General features: G+C 42.3%; 1 protein-coding gene across 1 annotated transcript in view; it reads right to left on the bottom strand.

Annotated features, from left to right (window-relative positions):
* The window catches only part of PRKCQ (protein kinase C theta), a 243,795-nt gene that overhangs the window by 12,879 nt on the left and 213,051 nt on the right, over positions 1-17,865 (bottom strand). Inside the window, exon 16 of the mRNA XM_069765311.1 lies at positions 2,692-2,880. Coding sequence (XP_069621412.1) covers positions 2,692-2,880 — 189 coding nt within the window. The remainder of the gene's footprint in view (positions 1-2,691; positions 2,881-17,865) is intronic.

Raw genomic sequence — 17,865 nt, 5'->3', positions numbered from 1 at the left:
TTAAGCAAATTGTTCGGGTTCGTCGAACGACTCGAACAGCGCCCAAAACAGCTCGAATTTGAGATTGGCGAACAGATCGACTCGAACACCGCTCATCTCTACTAAGGAGCATACTAGAAGACACAAAAGAGAATAGTAAAACCAAAAACACTCAGTTTGAAAAAAATGTTGCAGTAATCCGCAAGTGCTAGTAAAAGATGTAAAAAACAGGGTATTTGGTTGATACGTTTTTTGCAAAAAATGTATACTAAGCTGCTCTACCAAACTTCACGGTATACCCTTATCAGAGCAGTCCTAACTAATGTATGCAATCCCTATCTGATGTATTTAAAAACCTGATCATCTGTATATAACCTGTGTGAACAGGGTTCAGAGAGGAAAAATCCATGTGTGCATACAGAGTAGAACAGCTTTTGTGCAGATAGCCCAAGAGGAGTGGTGGGTAGCTCCCCAGTCTTGTAGACACAAGAGAACAATTATGGAAACAGGAACACATGGGCTACTTGCACAGTGAACAAGTCTGTGGGATCATGTTCACACACCACATGTTGCAGTATCTGTTCTACCCTGTATGCACACATGGATTTTTCCTCTCTGAACCCTGTTCACACAGGTTATATACAGATGATCAGGTTTTTAAATACATCAGATAGGGATTGCATACATTAGTTAGGACTGCTCTGATAAGGGTATACCGTGAAGATTGGTAGAGCAGCTTAGTATACATTTTTTGCAAAAAACGTATCAACCAAATACCCTGTTTTTTACATCTTTTACTAGCACTTGCGGATTACTGCAACATTTTTTCAAACTGAGTGTTTTTGGTTTTACTATTCTCTTTTGTGTCTTCAGGTTTCTTGGTGGTGTGTGAACATGATCCCACAGACTTGTTCACTGTGCAAGTAGCCCATGTGTTCCTGTTTCCATAAGGAGCATACTAGGCAGCAAACATATCAGGGCTCTATTTCATGCAAAATAAGATATTGTCTGCATTATACTGTATGTCAATGCTTCCATGTCTGGTGCTAAAAAGTAAACAGTTTATTCTGTGTTTTTTTATATAAAAGGATGCATTGATTATGTGCATTTCCTGATATTTGCTGTATGATGCAATAATATAAATCCCAGCAGAGCCTGCCCATCCTTGGTGGATCTGTTGTCTTACAACGTGGCACAGAACTAATTTGCGCAGAAACTTTGCAAGATATTCACTTGAAATAAATTAAAATAAGGTCTAGTTTTATTGTGCAATGTCCTTCACCTGGTGATCCAGATGTTTTTCCTTTCTTTAGTTTGTGTATAGGGGGAAGTTTCTCCTTTTGGAGACTGCCAAATCAGCGTAAGTAGACTTATAGGCCATGCAATGCTCCCCTGCAAATATCCTCTTTAGAGAGGAAAAGGTCTGGAGCTCTAGTGCAACCAACTGGGGTAGCAATCCTAAAACTAAGAGTATGTGCTCATGTATTCTGGAGGACTGCGGATTTTTCCACAGCGGATTTGGAAAAACCGCAGTACAAAACCGCTGCGGTTTTTCCTGCAGATTTATTGCAGTTTCTACTGCGGATTCCGCTGCGGCTTTACACCTGCAGTTTTCTATTGGAGCAGGTGTAAAACCGCAGCGGAATCCGCACAAAGAATTGACATGTGCACTGCGGATTTCGTTTCCCATAGGTTAACATGATCCTGCAATACTGTAAACTCATGGGAAACCGCTGCGGATCCGCAGCTTCGGAAACGCTGCGGATCTACAGCAAAATCTGCAGCGTGTGCACATAGTCTAAAGGGTCAATATTGACTTTTAGGATTGCTATCCATATAGGTTACACTAAAGTCCTACTTCTCTTTCTTTCTGAACAGGAAATTTGAATTGTTTTAGTTGTCAATGCTGGTAATCCACATTTTCATTGTACTACAGATGTGATCCAACACACATTTCATATTCATGCTTAGTGATCAATGACCATCATTGACAAATCAGAAGATACTGACTATCATATAAAGGTCCTTGCCTATTCTGAAAGAGATGACCAAATTACTATAAATCTCCATGCAAGTGGTAACCAAAGCCTGGGGGTGTAAAAAAAGAAGCATTTATTTAACACATTTTCTAGTGCTTGAGTATACATGAAATAACAGTATTTTATGACTTCTCAAAATGGTCTATAAAAGCATGTGATGAAGGAAGAGTTGAAAAATCATGAGGGCAACTCATCAGAAATAAAATCTTTTCTTTAAGTATCTTCTGATGCTAAAACATTGATTTTATTGAAATGGCAGTAAGCAGATGAGTAAGTGATATCACTGGAATCAAGGTCTCTCATGCAGCTCTCACAGTAAATAGCAAAAACCTGCTAATAGGTTCCCTTTAAATGCATAGTAAAAGAAGAGCTGGAGTTGACCGTGGATTACTTCTAAGAAGTCTGTGATCTGAGAAATCACAAATTGCATTTGATTGGATGTTGATATTCTTCAATAACATTCAAAATTTGCCATTTCAGCATCAGCATCAACATTGCAGAGATTTAAGAAAAGCTTATAAATGAAACATAAATGACTTTTGGAGCAAAAGTAATGATGAGGGGTTAAACATAAATTCCTATTCTCACATCAATAACAGAGTCTTAGTAGATAAAGGTACATAAAATCAGTTATGTGACAAAAATAGCTATACCATTCTGTACATTATCTTACCATAACCAGTATATCTTTTGCCTCTTTACTGATAAAACGGGGATACAATGGGTCATCCATTCTTATAGACTGGAATAACTGTTCTTCATCCATACCATGGAATGGAGATTGGCCAATTAACATTTCGTACACCAACACTCCAAATGACCACCAATCAACGGAGTAGCTGTATTTCTGTCCCAGCAAAATCTACAACATATGCCAGTAAAAAAGCGAATTATTATTCAGAGACCGTACAGCTTTATCATTGTCTTACTGAGTCTTTTTATAGGGCTCTGACACAATGTTATTAATGGGGGTAACTGCATAACAATCTGACACTGGATACATGTGTAATTTATGCTACATCAAATTCTACACACTTTATACCTATTATAAGCTAGCAGAACAAACTATGGCCAGAAAGATACAAATATCAATAGGTAACTGTTGAGAACTTGTGCCATGGCAAAGACGTAAAATGATTGTCCAGGACTATGAAACTGATGGCACATTATTATTACTATTATTTATTATTATTATAGCGCCATTTATTCCATGGCGCTTTACATGTGAGGAGGGGTATACATAATAAAAACAAGTACAATAATCTTGAACAATACAAGTCATAACTGGTACAGGAGGAGAGAGGACCCTGCCCGCGAGGGCTCACAATCTACAAGGGATGGGTGAGGATACAGTAGGCCAGGGTAGAGCTGGTCATGCAGCGGTTTGGTCGATCAGTGGTTACTGCAGGCTGTAGGCTTGTCGGAAGAGGTGGGTCTTCAGGTTCTTTTTGAAGGTTTCGATGGTAGGTGAGAGTCTGATATGTTGTGGTAGAGAGTTCCAGAGTAGGGGTGATGCGCGAGAGAAATCTTGTATGCGATTGTGGGAAGAGGAGATAAGAGGTGAGTAGAGAAGGAGATCTTGTGAGGATTGGAGGTTGCGTGTAGGAAAGTACCGGGAGACGAGGTCACAGTCACAGATGTATGGAGGAGACAGGTTGTGGATGGCTTTGTATGTCATGTACAGGCTTTTGTACTGGAGTCTCTGGGTAATGGGGAGCCAGTGAAGGGATTGACAGAGGAGAGAGGCCGGGGAATAGTGGGGGGACAGGTGGATTAGTCGGGCAGCAGAATATAGAATAGATTGGAGGGGTATGAGAGTGTTAGAGGGGAGGCCACAGAGCAGGAGGCTACAGTAGTCGAGACGGGAGATGATGAGGGCATGGACTTTTCTTTTTGCAGATTCTTGGTTTAGGAATGTACGGATCCGTGAAATATTTTTGAGTTGAAGGTGGCAGGAAATGGAAAGGGCTTGGATATGTGGTTTGAAGGAGTGATCAGTGTCCAGGATTACCCCAAGACACCGAACTTGTGGGACTGGGGAGAGTGGGCAGCCATTTACTTTAATGGATAGGTTCATTGGGGGGGGTCACGTGAGATGGGGGAAAGACGATGAATTCTGTTTTGTCCATGTTAAGTTTTAGAAATCTAGTGGAGAAGAAGGATGAAATAGCGGATAGACATTGAGGGATTCTGGTTAGTAGGGTGGTGATATCTGGTCCAGAGATGTAGATCTGTGTGTTATCAGCATAGAGATGATACTGAAAACCGTGAGTTTCTATGAGCTGTCCCTGGCCAAAAGTGTAAATGGTGAAGAGCAGGGGCCCTAGAACTGAACCTTGCGTGACTCCGACAGATAGGGGGCGAGGTGAGGACGTTGGTGTGGGAGTGGGAGACGCTGAATGTCCGGTCAGTTAGATATGACGAGATCCAGGATAGGGCCAAGTCTGTGATGCCAAGGGATGAGAGTGTCTGCAGCAACAGGGAATGTAAAACCAGAACACATGAGCTGCGTGCACAGTGAACAAGCCCGTAGAGACATGTTCACACCACCAAGAGACTTGAAAACACAAAAAAGCACAGTAAAACCAAAAACACTCTGTTGCAAAAAAATCACAGTGGACAGCAAGTGCTGGTAAAAAGATGGAAAAAACAGGGTATTTGGTTGATACGTTTTTTGCAAAAAATGTATATTAAGCCGCTCTACCAAACGTCAAGGTATACCCGTATCAGAGCAGTCCTAGCTAATGTATGTAATCCCTATCTGATGTATTTAATACCTGGTCATATGTACAATACCTGTATGAGCAGGATTCAGAAAAGGAATGTCCATGTGGACACGCTGGACAGAACGGCTCCTGTGCGCACAGCTCAAAAAAAGAGGGGTGGAGGCCTCCCCAGTCTTGTGGACACAAGAAAACAATAATGTAAAACCAGAACACATGAGCTGCGTGCACAGTGAACAAGCCCGTAGAGACATGTTCACACCACCAAGAGACTTGAAAACACAAAAAAGCACAGTAAAACCAAAAACACTCTGTTGCAAAAAAATCACAGTGGACAGCAAGTGCTGGTAAAAAGATGGAAAAAATACCCTGTTTTTTCCATCTTTTTACCAGCACTTGCTGTCCACTGTGATTTTTTTGCAACAGAGTGTTTTTGGTTTTACTGTGCTTTTTTGTGTTTTCAAGCAACAGGGAATGGTCCACTGTGTCAAAGGCAGAGGACAGGTCCAGGAGGAGGAGGATAGAGTAGTGTCGCTTGCTCTTGGCGGTTAATAGGTCATTGGTGACCTTAGTTAGAGCAGCTTCAGTGGAGTGGTGTAACCGAAAGCCTGATTGTAAGTGGTCGAAGAGGGAGCAGGAAGATAAATGGGAGGACAGTTCAAGATGGACGTGTTGTTCCAGTAGTTTTGAGGCATAGGGGAGAAGTGATATAGGGTGACAGCTAGATACAGAGGATGGGTCAAGAGTGGGCTTTTTGATGATAGGTGTGATTGAGGCATGTTTAAAGCTTGAGGGGAAAACACTAGTGGTTAGTGATAGGTTGAAGAGATGGGTTAGGGTTGGGATAAAGACTGTGGCGAGGTTTGAGATGAAGTGGGAAGGGATCGGGTCAAGTGCACAGGTGGTGAGATGCGAGCTTGAGAGTAGAGTGGAGAATTGATCTTCTGTAATGGTGGAGAAGTTGGTTTTGGAGGTGGAGGGCTGGGTAGTTGGGAGGAAGGGCTCTGGGGGTTGTCGACTAAAACTGTCTCTGATGTTCTCAATCTTCTGTTTGAAAAATGAGGCAAAGTCTTCAGCTGAGAAGAGTGGGGAGGGAGGAGGTGCTGGGGACAGAGGAGAGAATTGAAGGTGTTGAATAACTGTTTAAGGTTGTGAGACAAGGAGGATATGAGAGATGAGAAGTAGGTTTGTTTTGCTGTGGCAAGTGTGGTCTTGAAAGTAGTGAGGGACTGTTTGAATGCAATGAAGTGCTCGTTGGAATGGGATCTTTTCCATCTCCGCTCAGCAGCGCTGGAGGCTCGCCTCAGTTCTTTGGTCAGGCTGGAGTGCCAGGGCTGTCTGTTGATTTTGCGAGCTTTGGTATGTGTGAGAGGGGAAGAGATTCCAAAGCTACAGCTATTGTGGTGTTAATAATAATAATAATAATGTTTATTTTTATATAGCGCTAACATATTCCGCAGCGCTTTACAATTTTGCACACATTATCATCGATGTCCCTGATGGGGCTCACAATCTACATTCCCTATCATTATGTCTTTGGAATGTGGGAGGAAACCGGAGAACCCGGAGGAAACCCACGCAAACACGGAGAGAACATACAAACTCTTTGCAGATGTTGTCCTAAGTGGGATTAGAACCCAGGACTCCAGCGCTGCAAGGCTGCTGTGCTAACCACTGCGCCACCGTGCTGCCTGTGTTATATAGAGCTGCAGCGTCATCCACATTGTGTAGGGAATTTATGTCTATGAGAGGGAGGAGGGATTCAGAGAGTGAGTGTAGATCAAGGTGTTTAAGATTTCTGCTAGGGTGTTCAAGTTTGTGGGGTGGGGATTGTAGACAAGGAGTGGAGAGGGAAGAGAATGTGACTTGATTGTGGTCAGAAAGAGGAAGAGGTGAGTTAGAGAGGTTAGATAGGGAGCAGAGGCGGGTGAAGATGAGGTTCAGTGTGTGACCATCTTTGTGAGTGGCTGCAGAAAACCATTGAGTGAGGCCGAAGGAGGAAGTGAGAGATAGAAGTTTAGTGGCAGCTGAGAAGGAAGTGTCAATGGGGATGTTGAAGTCACCCATGATAGTGGGGATGTCCGCAGAAAGCAAATGAAGTAGCCAGGTGGTGAAGTGGTCAAAGAAGGTGGTGGCTGGCTCTGGGGGGCAGTAAATGACAGCCAGTTTGAGGTTGGAGGGGGGTAGATGCGCACAATGTGCACCTCAAAGGAAGGGAGGGTAACAGAGGGTAGCAGTGGGATATGGGTGAAGGAGCAGTTATCTGACAGGAGAAAACCAACTCCTCCGCCATGCTTGCTGCTATCCCTGTGACAGATCATCAATACCAGTTCGAAGTGGGTCCGACATCCAACATTAACAATGATTAGTTGTCATCAGTTTCTGTGGTTGACGGAAGTACATAGGAGCATTCTTGAAAGTCTCTTCAGAGATTTCTGCATGTCTACAGCCTTTGGTACTTTGATATTGAGATGAAAATTCAAAATAAAATTCTTCTTGTCATATTGTATTTTTTTAACCATAATAAAAAAAGTTAACACACAGTATACACTTTTATCATGAGAACTTATGGGTGATGTTTGTAACTATTAGGCATTCTGTTCCATTCTAGGCTTCAAATTCAGGTCATACTTTAGGAGGTTACACCAAAATATACAAAGTCCAGAGGTAATGTTAATTGAGTGCGAACATTATATTTCACATATTTCCTGATTTTCTGAATCAACAAAATTCATATATTGTAAAATTAATGTAACAATAATATTACAGGGGTGGTCCAAAGGCAAATTAAAGCTCATTCTAAATCACTATCTATTTAGTACTGTAATCTAAGCTATTTTCTAATATACAGTGAAGGGAATAATTATTTGATCCCTTGCTGATTTTCTAAGTTTAACCACTGTCTTTAATGCAGGTAACGAGTTGATTAGGAACGTTTAACTGGTCTGCAGGAGCCAGAAATCTTAATGGTTGGTAGGGGATCAAATATTTATTTCTCACTGCAAAATGCAAATTAATTTATATAATTTATACAATGTGGTTTTCTGGATTTTATTTTTAATATTCTATTTCACAATGTTAAAATTAACCTACCGTTAAAATTACAGACTGTTCATGTCTTTGTCAGTGGGCAAACTTACAAAATCAGCAAGGAATCAAATAATGATTTCCTTCACTGTACTAAAAATTCCCCACTGTTCCCTAACTACTATCTTAGGCTACTTTCACACTTGCGTCGTGTACCGCACGTCGCTATGCGACGTTGCGGCGCACCGACGCAAGCAGCAAAAGCGCCGCACAACGGGGGCAGCGGATGCATTTTTCCAGCGCATCCGCCCGCTGTCCCATTGTGAGGTGCGGGGAGGTGGGGGCGGAGTTCCGGCCGCGCATGCGCGGTCAGAAAAAGCGGACCGTCGGCAGCAAAAAACATTACATGTAACGATTTTTGCTCCCGGCGGACCGCCACAACAATGCGCAACCGTCGCACGACGGTTGCGACGTGTGTCAATGTGTCGCAATGCGTCGCTAATGTTAGTCTATGGGGCAAAAACGCATCCTGCAGACAACTTTGCAGGATGCGTTTTTTCCCCTAAATGACGCCTTGCGACGTATTGAAAAAAACGCTAGTGTGAAAGTAGCCTTACTGCTATTTATTTTTTCCCTACTTCCTGTGTGATGAAGCTTTGTTTGAGAATCTCATTGCATACTGGGATAATCAAAGGAAGCATAATCAGATCAGGGCGCAGAGGCCGAGGTCACTTGCCCCCTCTCTGAAACAAAGCGTCATCAGTGATGTTTGTTTCATGGACAGAGCTAATCCTTGCTGTGTCCCTCCCTGCGAGCTGTGTACTGTGCGATATGCACAGTGACATCGTCTGCTTTGTTATTGGCTCAGATCAGTAATAATCAGCCAGCAACAGAGCAGTGTCAGAATACCTGGCATGCAGGAGACCAGTGACGTAAAGAGCAGGGGCAGCGCCAGTCTCCTGCATGCCTGGTATTCTGACACCGCTCTGTTGCTGGCTGATTATTACTGATCCGAGCTGATGTAAGGGGTGCACTAGGACTGAATTGTGCCCCTCCCCTTTTCAACTTTATGCAATGTATAAATGTGAATTGCATTGCATGCTTTACTCTGTATATATTGTCATGTAATGTTTTATAGGGAAAGTGCAGTATTCTAATTTAGCACATTTTGACGTAGTATGCAATTCAGCCACTAGAGGGGGCATGTTAGAATGCGATATAGAAAAGTGCATAGAGTTAGGAGCACATAGTATAGGTCTAGTAAATAGTTAATGTAGGAGGGGCCAGCTGTGGATAAGATAGGAGGATTTCCTTGTTAGAGTCAGTGGAGCTTGGGAGCTGAGACAGGAGGGCCAGAGCCCAGGCAGTCCCGCAGGGCTCTTGAACCCGGGGCAACACAGTAGGCCCTGCAACGTTCTAAGTAAGAAGCCCAGCCATCCAGGGTCAACGGGTCAGAAGTGAAAGCAGCAGTACAAAAAGCAGTGACAGCAGAAGGGCAGCAGTGACAGCAGCAGTGACAGTGGTAGTGAGAGCAGGAGCTACTGCAAGAGTCACTGCAAGACAGTATCACAGGTCGCTCCGAAAATGTGGCAGCTTGCTACTTGGGATGATGCACTTACAGTATGTCTGGTGCGAAACGGACAAGGGAAACCTGGGAACACATTGAAATGCACAGGGAAAGTGAAGGACGTGCTGTGTGGAACCTAATGTTGATGCAGTAACTGAAAAGGCAAAGGAAATATGCTGTGTGGAACTTAATGTTGATGCTGCAAAAGACATGGAAGAAAAAAGTACAGTTAGGCTACTTTCACACTAGCGTTTTTGGCTGTACGTCGCAATGTGTCGTTTAGGAGAAAAAACGCATCCTGCAAAGTTGTCTGCAGGATGCGTATTTTCCCCATAGACTAACATTAGTGACACATTGTGACGTATGGCCACACGTCGCAACCGTCGTGCGACGGTTGCGTCATGTTTTGGCGGACCATCGGCACAAAAAAAGTTGCATGCAACGTTTTTTTGCGTGTCGTGTCCGCCATTTTCGATCGCGCATGTGCGGCCGAAACTCCGCCCCCTCCCCCCCGGACCTTACAATGGGGCAGTGGAAGCGTCGTAAGACTACTTCCGCTTCCCACGTTGGGCATTATTTTCACAAGGCTCGTCAGCACGTCAGGCCGACGCATAGTGACGGCCCCGTGCCGACGCTAGTGTGAAAGCAGCCATAGGCTACGTTCACATTTGCGTCTTACAACGCAGCGTCGTCGACGCATAACGACGCATGCGTCATGCGCCCCTATCTTTAACATTGGGGACGCATGTACATGCGTTGTCACGCGTTTTGGTGCAACGCACAACGCATGCGTCGTTTTGCCGCACCTGGCGGGGCGCCGGTGACGCTACATGTTGCAGTATCTGTTCTACCCTGTATGCACACATGGATTTTTCCTCTCTGAACCCTGTTCACACAGGTTATATACAGATGATCAGGTTTTTAAATACATCAGATAGGGATTGCATACATTAGTTAGGACTGCTCTGATAAGGGTATACCGTGAAGATTGGTAGAGCAGCTTAGTATACATTTTTTGCAAAAAACGTATCAACCAAATACCCTGTTTTTTACATCTTTTACTAGCACTTGCGGATTACTGCAACATTTTTTCAAACTGAGTGTTTTTGGTTTTACTATTCTCTTTTGTGTCTTCAGGTTTCTTGGTGGTGTGTGAACATGATCATACAGACTTGTTCACTGTGCAAGTAGCCCATGTGTTCCTGTTTCCATAATTGTTCTCTTGTGTCTACAAGACTGGGGAGTTCCACCACTCCTCTTGGGCTATCGGCACAAAAGCTGTTCTACCCTGTATGCACACATGGATTTTTCCTCTCTGAACCCTGTTCACACAGGTTATATACAGATGATCAGGTTTTTAAATAGATCAGATAGGGATTGCATACATTAGTTAGGACTGCTCTGATAAGGGTATACCGTGAAGATTGGTAGAGCAGCTTAGTATACATTTTTTGCAAAAAACGTATCAACCAAATACCCTGTTTTTTACATCTTTTACTAGCACTTGCGGATTACTGCAACATTTTTTCAAACTGAGTGTTTTTGGTTTTACTATTCTCTTTTGTGTCTTCAGGTTTCTTGGTGGTGTGTGAACATGATCATACAGACTTGTTCACTGTGCAAGTAGCCCATGTGTTCCTGTTTCCATAATTGTTCTCTTGTGTCTACAAGACTGGGGAGTTCCACCACTCCTCTTGGGCTATCTGCACAAAAGCTGTTCTACCCTGTATGCACACATGGATTTTTCCTCTCTGAACCCTGTTCACACAGGTTATATACAGATGATCAGGTTTTTAAATACATCAGATAGGGATTGCATACATTAGTTAGGACTGCTCTGATAAGGGTATACCGTGAAGATTGGTAGAGCAGCTTAGTATACATTTTTTGCAAAAAACGTATCAACCAAATACCCTGTTTTTTACATCTTTTACTAGCACTTGCGGATTACTGCAACATTTTTTCAAACTGAGTGTTTTTGGTTTTACTATTCTCTTTTGTGTCTTCAGGTTTCTTGGTGGTGTGTGAACATGATCATACAGACTTGTTCACTGTGCAAGTAGCCCATGTGTTCCTGTTTCCATAATTGTTCTCTTGTGTCTACAAGACTGGGGAGTTCCACCACTCCTCTTGGGCTATCTGCACAAAAGCTGTTCTACCCTGTATGCACACATGGATTTTTCCTCTCTGAACCCTGTTCACACAGGTTATATACAGATGATCAGGTTTTTAAATACATCAGATAGGGATTGCATACATTAGTTAGGACTGCTCTGATAAGGGTATACCGTGAAGATTGGTAGAGCAGCTTAGTATACATTTTTTGCAAAAAACGTATCAACCAAATACCCTGTTTTTTACATCTTTTACTAGCACTTGCGGATTACTGCAACATTTTTTCAAACTGAGTGTTTTTGGTTTTACTATTCTCTTTTGTGTCTTCAGGTTTCTTGGTGGTGTGTGAACATGATCATACAGACTTGTTCACTGTGCAAGTAGCCCATGTGTTCCTGTTTCCATAATTGTTCTCTTGTGTCTACAAGACTGGGGAGTTCCACCACTCCTCTTGGGCTATCTGCACAAAAGCTGTTCTACCCTGTATGCACACATGGATTTTTCCTCTCTGAACCCTGTTCACACAGGTTATATACAGATGATCAGGTTTTTAAATACATCAGATAGGGATTGCATACATTAGTTAGGACTGCTCTGATAAGGGTATACCGTGAAGATTGGTAGAGCAGCTTAGTATACATTTTTTGCAAAAAACGTATCAACCAAATACCCTGTGTTTTACATCTTTTACTAGCACTTGCGGATTACTGCAACATTTTTTCAAACTGAGTGTTTTTGGTTTTACTATTCTCTTTTGTGTCTTCATGTTGCAGTATCTGTTGTAAGTTGAATGTGGATTCTGTCTCTATTTGTGCGACAACACCTGCAGCAGAACTTCGGAGGCACAGATGGGACCCTGATGGTGCAGATTATGTAGATGAAGATACGCTAAAAAGGGGACACTGTTTTCATGTGGTGGGAGGCCAGGGCGCGTGTAAACAGATAGTCTCAGAAACGACTAGGGCCCTGGCCCTCCCTCACATTTACAACAGAATGGACATTGTCACTGGACAGACCAGTGCACAGCTCATAGGGAGGGACACAGTAGGGATGAACACAGCCCCTGAAATGAGCTTCACTGATGATGTTTTGTTTCAGGGAGGAGGCATGGGCTGTGACAGCAACCGCCACCTCTGCCCCATGTTCTGTTGATACTTCATTTCATCTCAAACATGGCATTATCACTCAGGAATTAGGATAAAAAAATTGGATAGCAGTTAGATACTGTAGTTAGGGAACAGTCGTGATTTTTTTTATACAAGTATACTAGAAATAGCTTATATTACAGCGCTATTTAGATAGCGATTTGTTTGACTTTGGACCACCAATTTAACCCCTTCAACTGTTTTTACCTTCCTGACCATGCCAAATGTTAGAATAACTCTGTAATGCTTTAACCCCTTCACCCCAAAGCCTGTTTTCACCTAAGTGACAGGGCCAATTTTTACAATTCTGACCACTGTCACTTTATGAGGTCATAACTCTGAAACGCTTCAACGGATCCTGGTGATTCTGACACTGTTTTCTCGTGACATATTGTACTTCATGATAGTGGTAAAACTTCTTCGATATGACTTGCATTTATTTGTGAAAAAAACAAAAATTTGTCGGAAATTATGAAAATTTAGCAATTTTCAAACTCTTAGTTTTTATGCCCTTAAATTAGAGAGTTATATCACATAATATAGTTAATAAACAACATTTCCCACATGTCTGCTTTACATCAGCACAATTTTGGAAACATAATTTTTTTTTGTTAGGACGTTATAAGGGTTAAAAGTTGACCAGCGATTTCTCATTTTTGCAACAAAATTTGCAAAACCATTATTTACGGACCACCTCACACTTGAAGTGACTTTGAGGGGTCTATATGACAGAAAATGCCCAAAAGTAACACCATTCTAAAAACTGCACCCCTCAAGGTACTGAAAACCACATTCAAAAAGTTTATTAACCCTTCAGGTGCTTCACAGGAATTTTTTGAATGTTTAAAAAAATTGAACATTTAACTTTTTTTTCACAAAATTTTTACTTCAGGTCCAATTTGTTTCATTTTACCAAGGGTAACAGGAGAAATTGGACCACAAAAGTCGTTGTACAATTTGTCCTGAGTACGCCGATAACCCATATGTGGGGGTAAACCACTGTTTGGGCACATGGCAGAGCTCGGAAGGGAAGGAGCGCCATTTGACTTTTCAATGCAAGATTTGCTGGAATTGAGATCGGAGCCCATGTCACGATTGGAGAGCCCCTGATGTGCCTAAACAGTGGAAACCCCCACAAGTGACACCATTTTGGAAAGTAGACCCCCTAAGGAACTAATCTAGATGTGTGGTGAGCACTTTGAACCTCCAAGTGCTTCACAGAAGTTTATAATGTAGAGCCGTAAAAAAATTTTTTTTATTAATTTTCACAAAAAATTATCTTTTTGCCCCAAATTTTTTATTTTCCCAAGGGTAAAAGGATAAATTGGACCCCAAAAGTTGTTGTGCAATTTGTCCTGAGTACGTCGATACTTCATATATGGGGATAAACCACTGTTTGAGCGCATGGCAGAGCTCGGAAGGGAAGGAGTGCCATTTGACTTTTCAATGCAAAATTGGCTGGAATTGAGATCGGACGTCATGTCGCATTTGGAGAGCCCCTGACGTGCCTTAACAGTGGAAACCCCCCACAAGTGACCCCATTTTGGAAAGAAGACCCCCTATGGAACTTATCTAGATGTGTGGTGAGCACTTTTAACCCCCAATTGTTTCACTAAAGTTTAGAATGTAGCATTGTGAAAATTAAAAAATCATTTTTTCTTTCCACAAAATGATGTTTTAGCCCGCAATTTTTTTTTTGCCAAGGGTAACAGGAGAAATTGGACCACAAATGTTATTGTCCAATTTGTCCTGAGTACGCTGATACACCACATGTGGGGGGGAACCACCGTTTGAGTGCATGGCAGAGCTCGGAAGGGAAGGAGCACCGTTTGAAATGCAGACTTAGATGGAATGGACTGCAGGTGTCATGTTGCATTTGCAGAGCCCCTGATGTACCTAAACAGTAGAAACCCACCACAAGTGACCCCATATTGGAAACTAGACCCCCCAAGGAACTTATCTAGATGTGTTGTGAGAGCTTTGAACCAACAAGTATTTCACTACAGTTTATAACGCAGAACCGTGAAAATAAAAAATATTTTTTTTTCCACGAAAATGATATTTTATCCCCTATGTTTTTATTTTCCCAAGGGTAACAGGACAAATTGGACCCCAAAAGTTGTTGTCCAACTTGTCCTGAGAACGCTGATACCCCATATGTTGGGGGGAACCACTGTTTGGGTGCACGGCAGAGCTCGGAAGGGAAGGAGCGCCATTTGAAATGCAGACTTAGATGGATTGGTCTGCAGGCGTCATGTTGCATTTGCAGAGCCCCTGATGTACCTAAACAGTAGAAACCCCCCACAAGTGACCCCATATTGGAAATTAGACCCCCCAAGGAACTTATCTAGATGTGTTGTGAGAGCTTTGAACCAACAAGTGTTTCACTACAGTTTATAACGCAGAGCCGTGAAAATAAAAAATATATTTTTTTCCACGAAAATGATATTTTATCCCCTATGTTTTTATTTTCCCAAGGGTAACAGGACAAATTGGACCCCAAAAGTTGTTGTCCAACTTGTCCTGAGAACGCTGATACCCCATATGTTGGGGGGAACCACTGTTTGGGCACACAGGAGAACTCGGAAGGGAAGGAGCACTGTTTTACTTTTTCAAAGCAGAATTGGCTGGAATTGAGATCGGACGCCCCCTGATGTGCCTAAACAGTGGAAACCCCCAATTATAACTGAAACCCTAACCCCAACCCTAACCCTAGCCCTAACCCTAGCCCTAGCCCTAACCCTAGCCCTAACCCTAGCCCTAACCCTAGCACTAATGGGAAAATGGAAATAAATACATTTTTTTACATTTTATTATTTTTCCCTAACTAAGGGGGTGATGAAGGGGGGTTTGATTTACTTTTATAGCGTTTTTTTGGCGGATTTTTATGATTGGCAGCTGTCACACACTAAAAGACGCTTTTTATTGCAAAAAATAGTTTTTGCATCACCACATTTTGAGAGCTATAATTTATCCATATTTTGGCCCACACAGTCATGTGAGATCGTGTTTTTTGCGGGACGAGTTGACGTTTTTATTGGTAACATTTTCGGGCAGATGACATTTTTTGATCGCTTTTTATTCCGATTTTTGGGAGGCGGAATGAACAAAAACCAGCAATTCCTGAATTTCTTTTAGGGGGGGCGTTTATACCGTTCCACGTGTGGTAAAATGGATAAAGCAGTTTTATTCTTCGGGTCAGTACGATTACAGCGATACCTCATTTATGTAATTTTTTTTATGTTTTGGCGCTTTTACACAATAAAAACTATTTTATATAAAAAAATAATTGTTTTTGCATCGCATTATTCTGAGAGCTATAACTTTTTTATTTTCTGCTGATGATGCTGTATGGCGGCTTTTTTTTTGCGGGACAAGATGACGTTTTCAGCGGTACCATGGTTATTTATATCCGTCGTTTTGATCGCGTGTTATTCCACTTTTTGTTCGCCTGTATGATAATAAAGCGTTGTTTTTTGCCTTGTTTTTTTTTTTTTTTTTTTGCGGTGTTCACTGAAGGGGTTAACTAGTGGGATAGTTTTATAGAGCGGGTCGTTACGGACGCGGTGATACCAAATATGTGTACATTTATTGTTTTTTTTTTTTTTTACATAAATAAATGGATTTATTGGGAAATGTTTTTTTTTTTTTTTTTTGGGATTTTTTTTAATTTTTTTTTACACATTCTATTTTTTTTTTTTTTACTTTCTAACATTGTCCCAGGGTGGGACATCTCTGTATTAGATCAGATCGTTGATCTGACACTGTGCATAGCACACTGTCAGATCAACGATCTGACAGGCAGCTTAGCTGGCTCTCCAGCGCCTGCTCTCAGCAGGCGCCGGCTAGCCAGGTCACTTCATGACCCGGAAGGAGTCCGGCGGCCATCTTGGATCCGGGGACTCCTTCCGGGTCACCGGAGCAACGCGATCTCATTGCGTTGCTCCGGTGGGAGAGCGCAGGGAGCCCCCGTCCCTGCGCGATCCCCCTCTATGCCGCTGTCACTACTGACAGCGGCATCAGAGGGGTTAAATGCCCGCGATCGGCGATAGCGCCGATCGTGGGCATTGCTGCGGGGTGTCAGCTGTCATATACAGCTGACACCCGCACCCGATCACCGCGGCGCTCAGCGCGAGACCGCGGTGATCGGTGCGCCGTACTAGTACTGCTGCTGGCACTAATGCAGTGCCGGCAGCGCAGTACTAGTACGGCGCATGTCGCGAAGCGGTTAACCATTCAGGTGCTTCACAGGAATTACAGCAATGTGTAAGAAAAAAAACGAACATTTAATTTTTTTTTTCACAAAAATGTTGCTTTAACCCCTAATTTTGCATTTTCACAAAGATAACAGGAGAAAATGGACCATAAAATTTTCTGTGCAATTTCTCCTGAGTACACAGATATCCCATATGTGGTGGAAAACTACTGTTTGGGTGCAAGGCAGAGCTCGGAAGGGAAGGAGCACTATTTGACTTTTGGAACGTTAAAAAAGCTGGAATCAATAGAGGAAGCAATGTCATGTTTGCGGGGACCCAGATGTACTTAAACAGTGTAAAACCCCCAAAAGTGACCCAATTTTGCAAACTACACCTCTCCACAAATTTATTTCGAATTGTGGTGAGCACTTTGAAACTTCAGGTGCTTCACAGAATTTTATAATGTTGAAGCATGAAAATTAAAAAAAAATTCCTTTTTTTTCCTCAAAAATGTTGCTTTAGCCCCAAATTTTTCATTTTCACAAGGGTAACAGAAGAGAATGCACTATACAAGTTGTTTACTTCCCCTGTGAGGGTTTGTGACATTTATGCTGTTTGTGTCATTTTTTAAATTATTCATTAATAAATAATTTTTTAAGGAACCCTTGGAGCTAGATGCTTCCTCATGATCGATACAATTTGTTGTACAATTTCTTTTCAGTTCACCGATACCCATATGTGATTGAAAGCTACTGTTTGGGCACATGGCAGGGCTCAGAAGGGGAGGAGTGCCAATTGAATTCTGTAGCTCAATTTTTGCTGGAATAGATTCTGGATGTCATGTCACATTTGAAGAACCCCTAACATGCCAAAACAGTCACCCCCACAAGTGACCGCATTTTGGAAATTACACCTCTTGGAGAATTCCTCTAGGGGTGTAGTGAACATTTTTAACCCGCAGGTGATTCCCAGAATTGTACAACATTGGGCTGAGTCAATGGAAAGTTATCATTTTTTCCACTAAAATGTTGCTTTGGCCCAATGTTTTGAAATTTCAAAAGGGATAATAGGAGA

This window comes from Ranitomeya imitator, chromosome 4 (assembly GCF_032444005.1).
Source record: "Ranitomeya imitator isolate aRanImi1 chromosome 4, aRanImi1.pri, whole genome shotgun sequence".
NCBI classification, from domain to species: domain Eukaryota; kingdom Metazoa; phylum Chordata; class Amphibia; order Anura; family Dendrobatidae; genus Ranitomeya; species Ranitomeya imitator.
The sequence above is the reverse complement of the archived record's forward strand: the minus strand, read 5'-3'. Positions and strand labels throughout refer to the sequence as shown.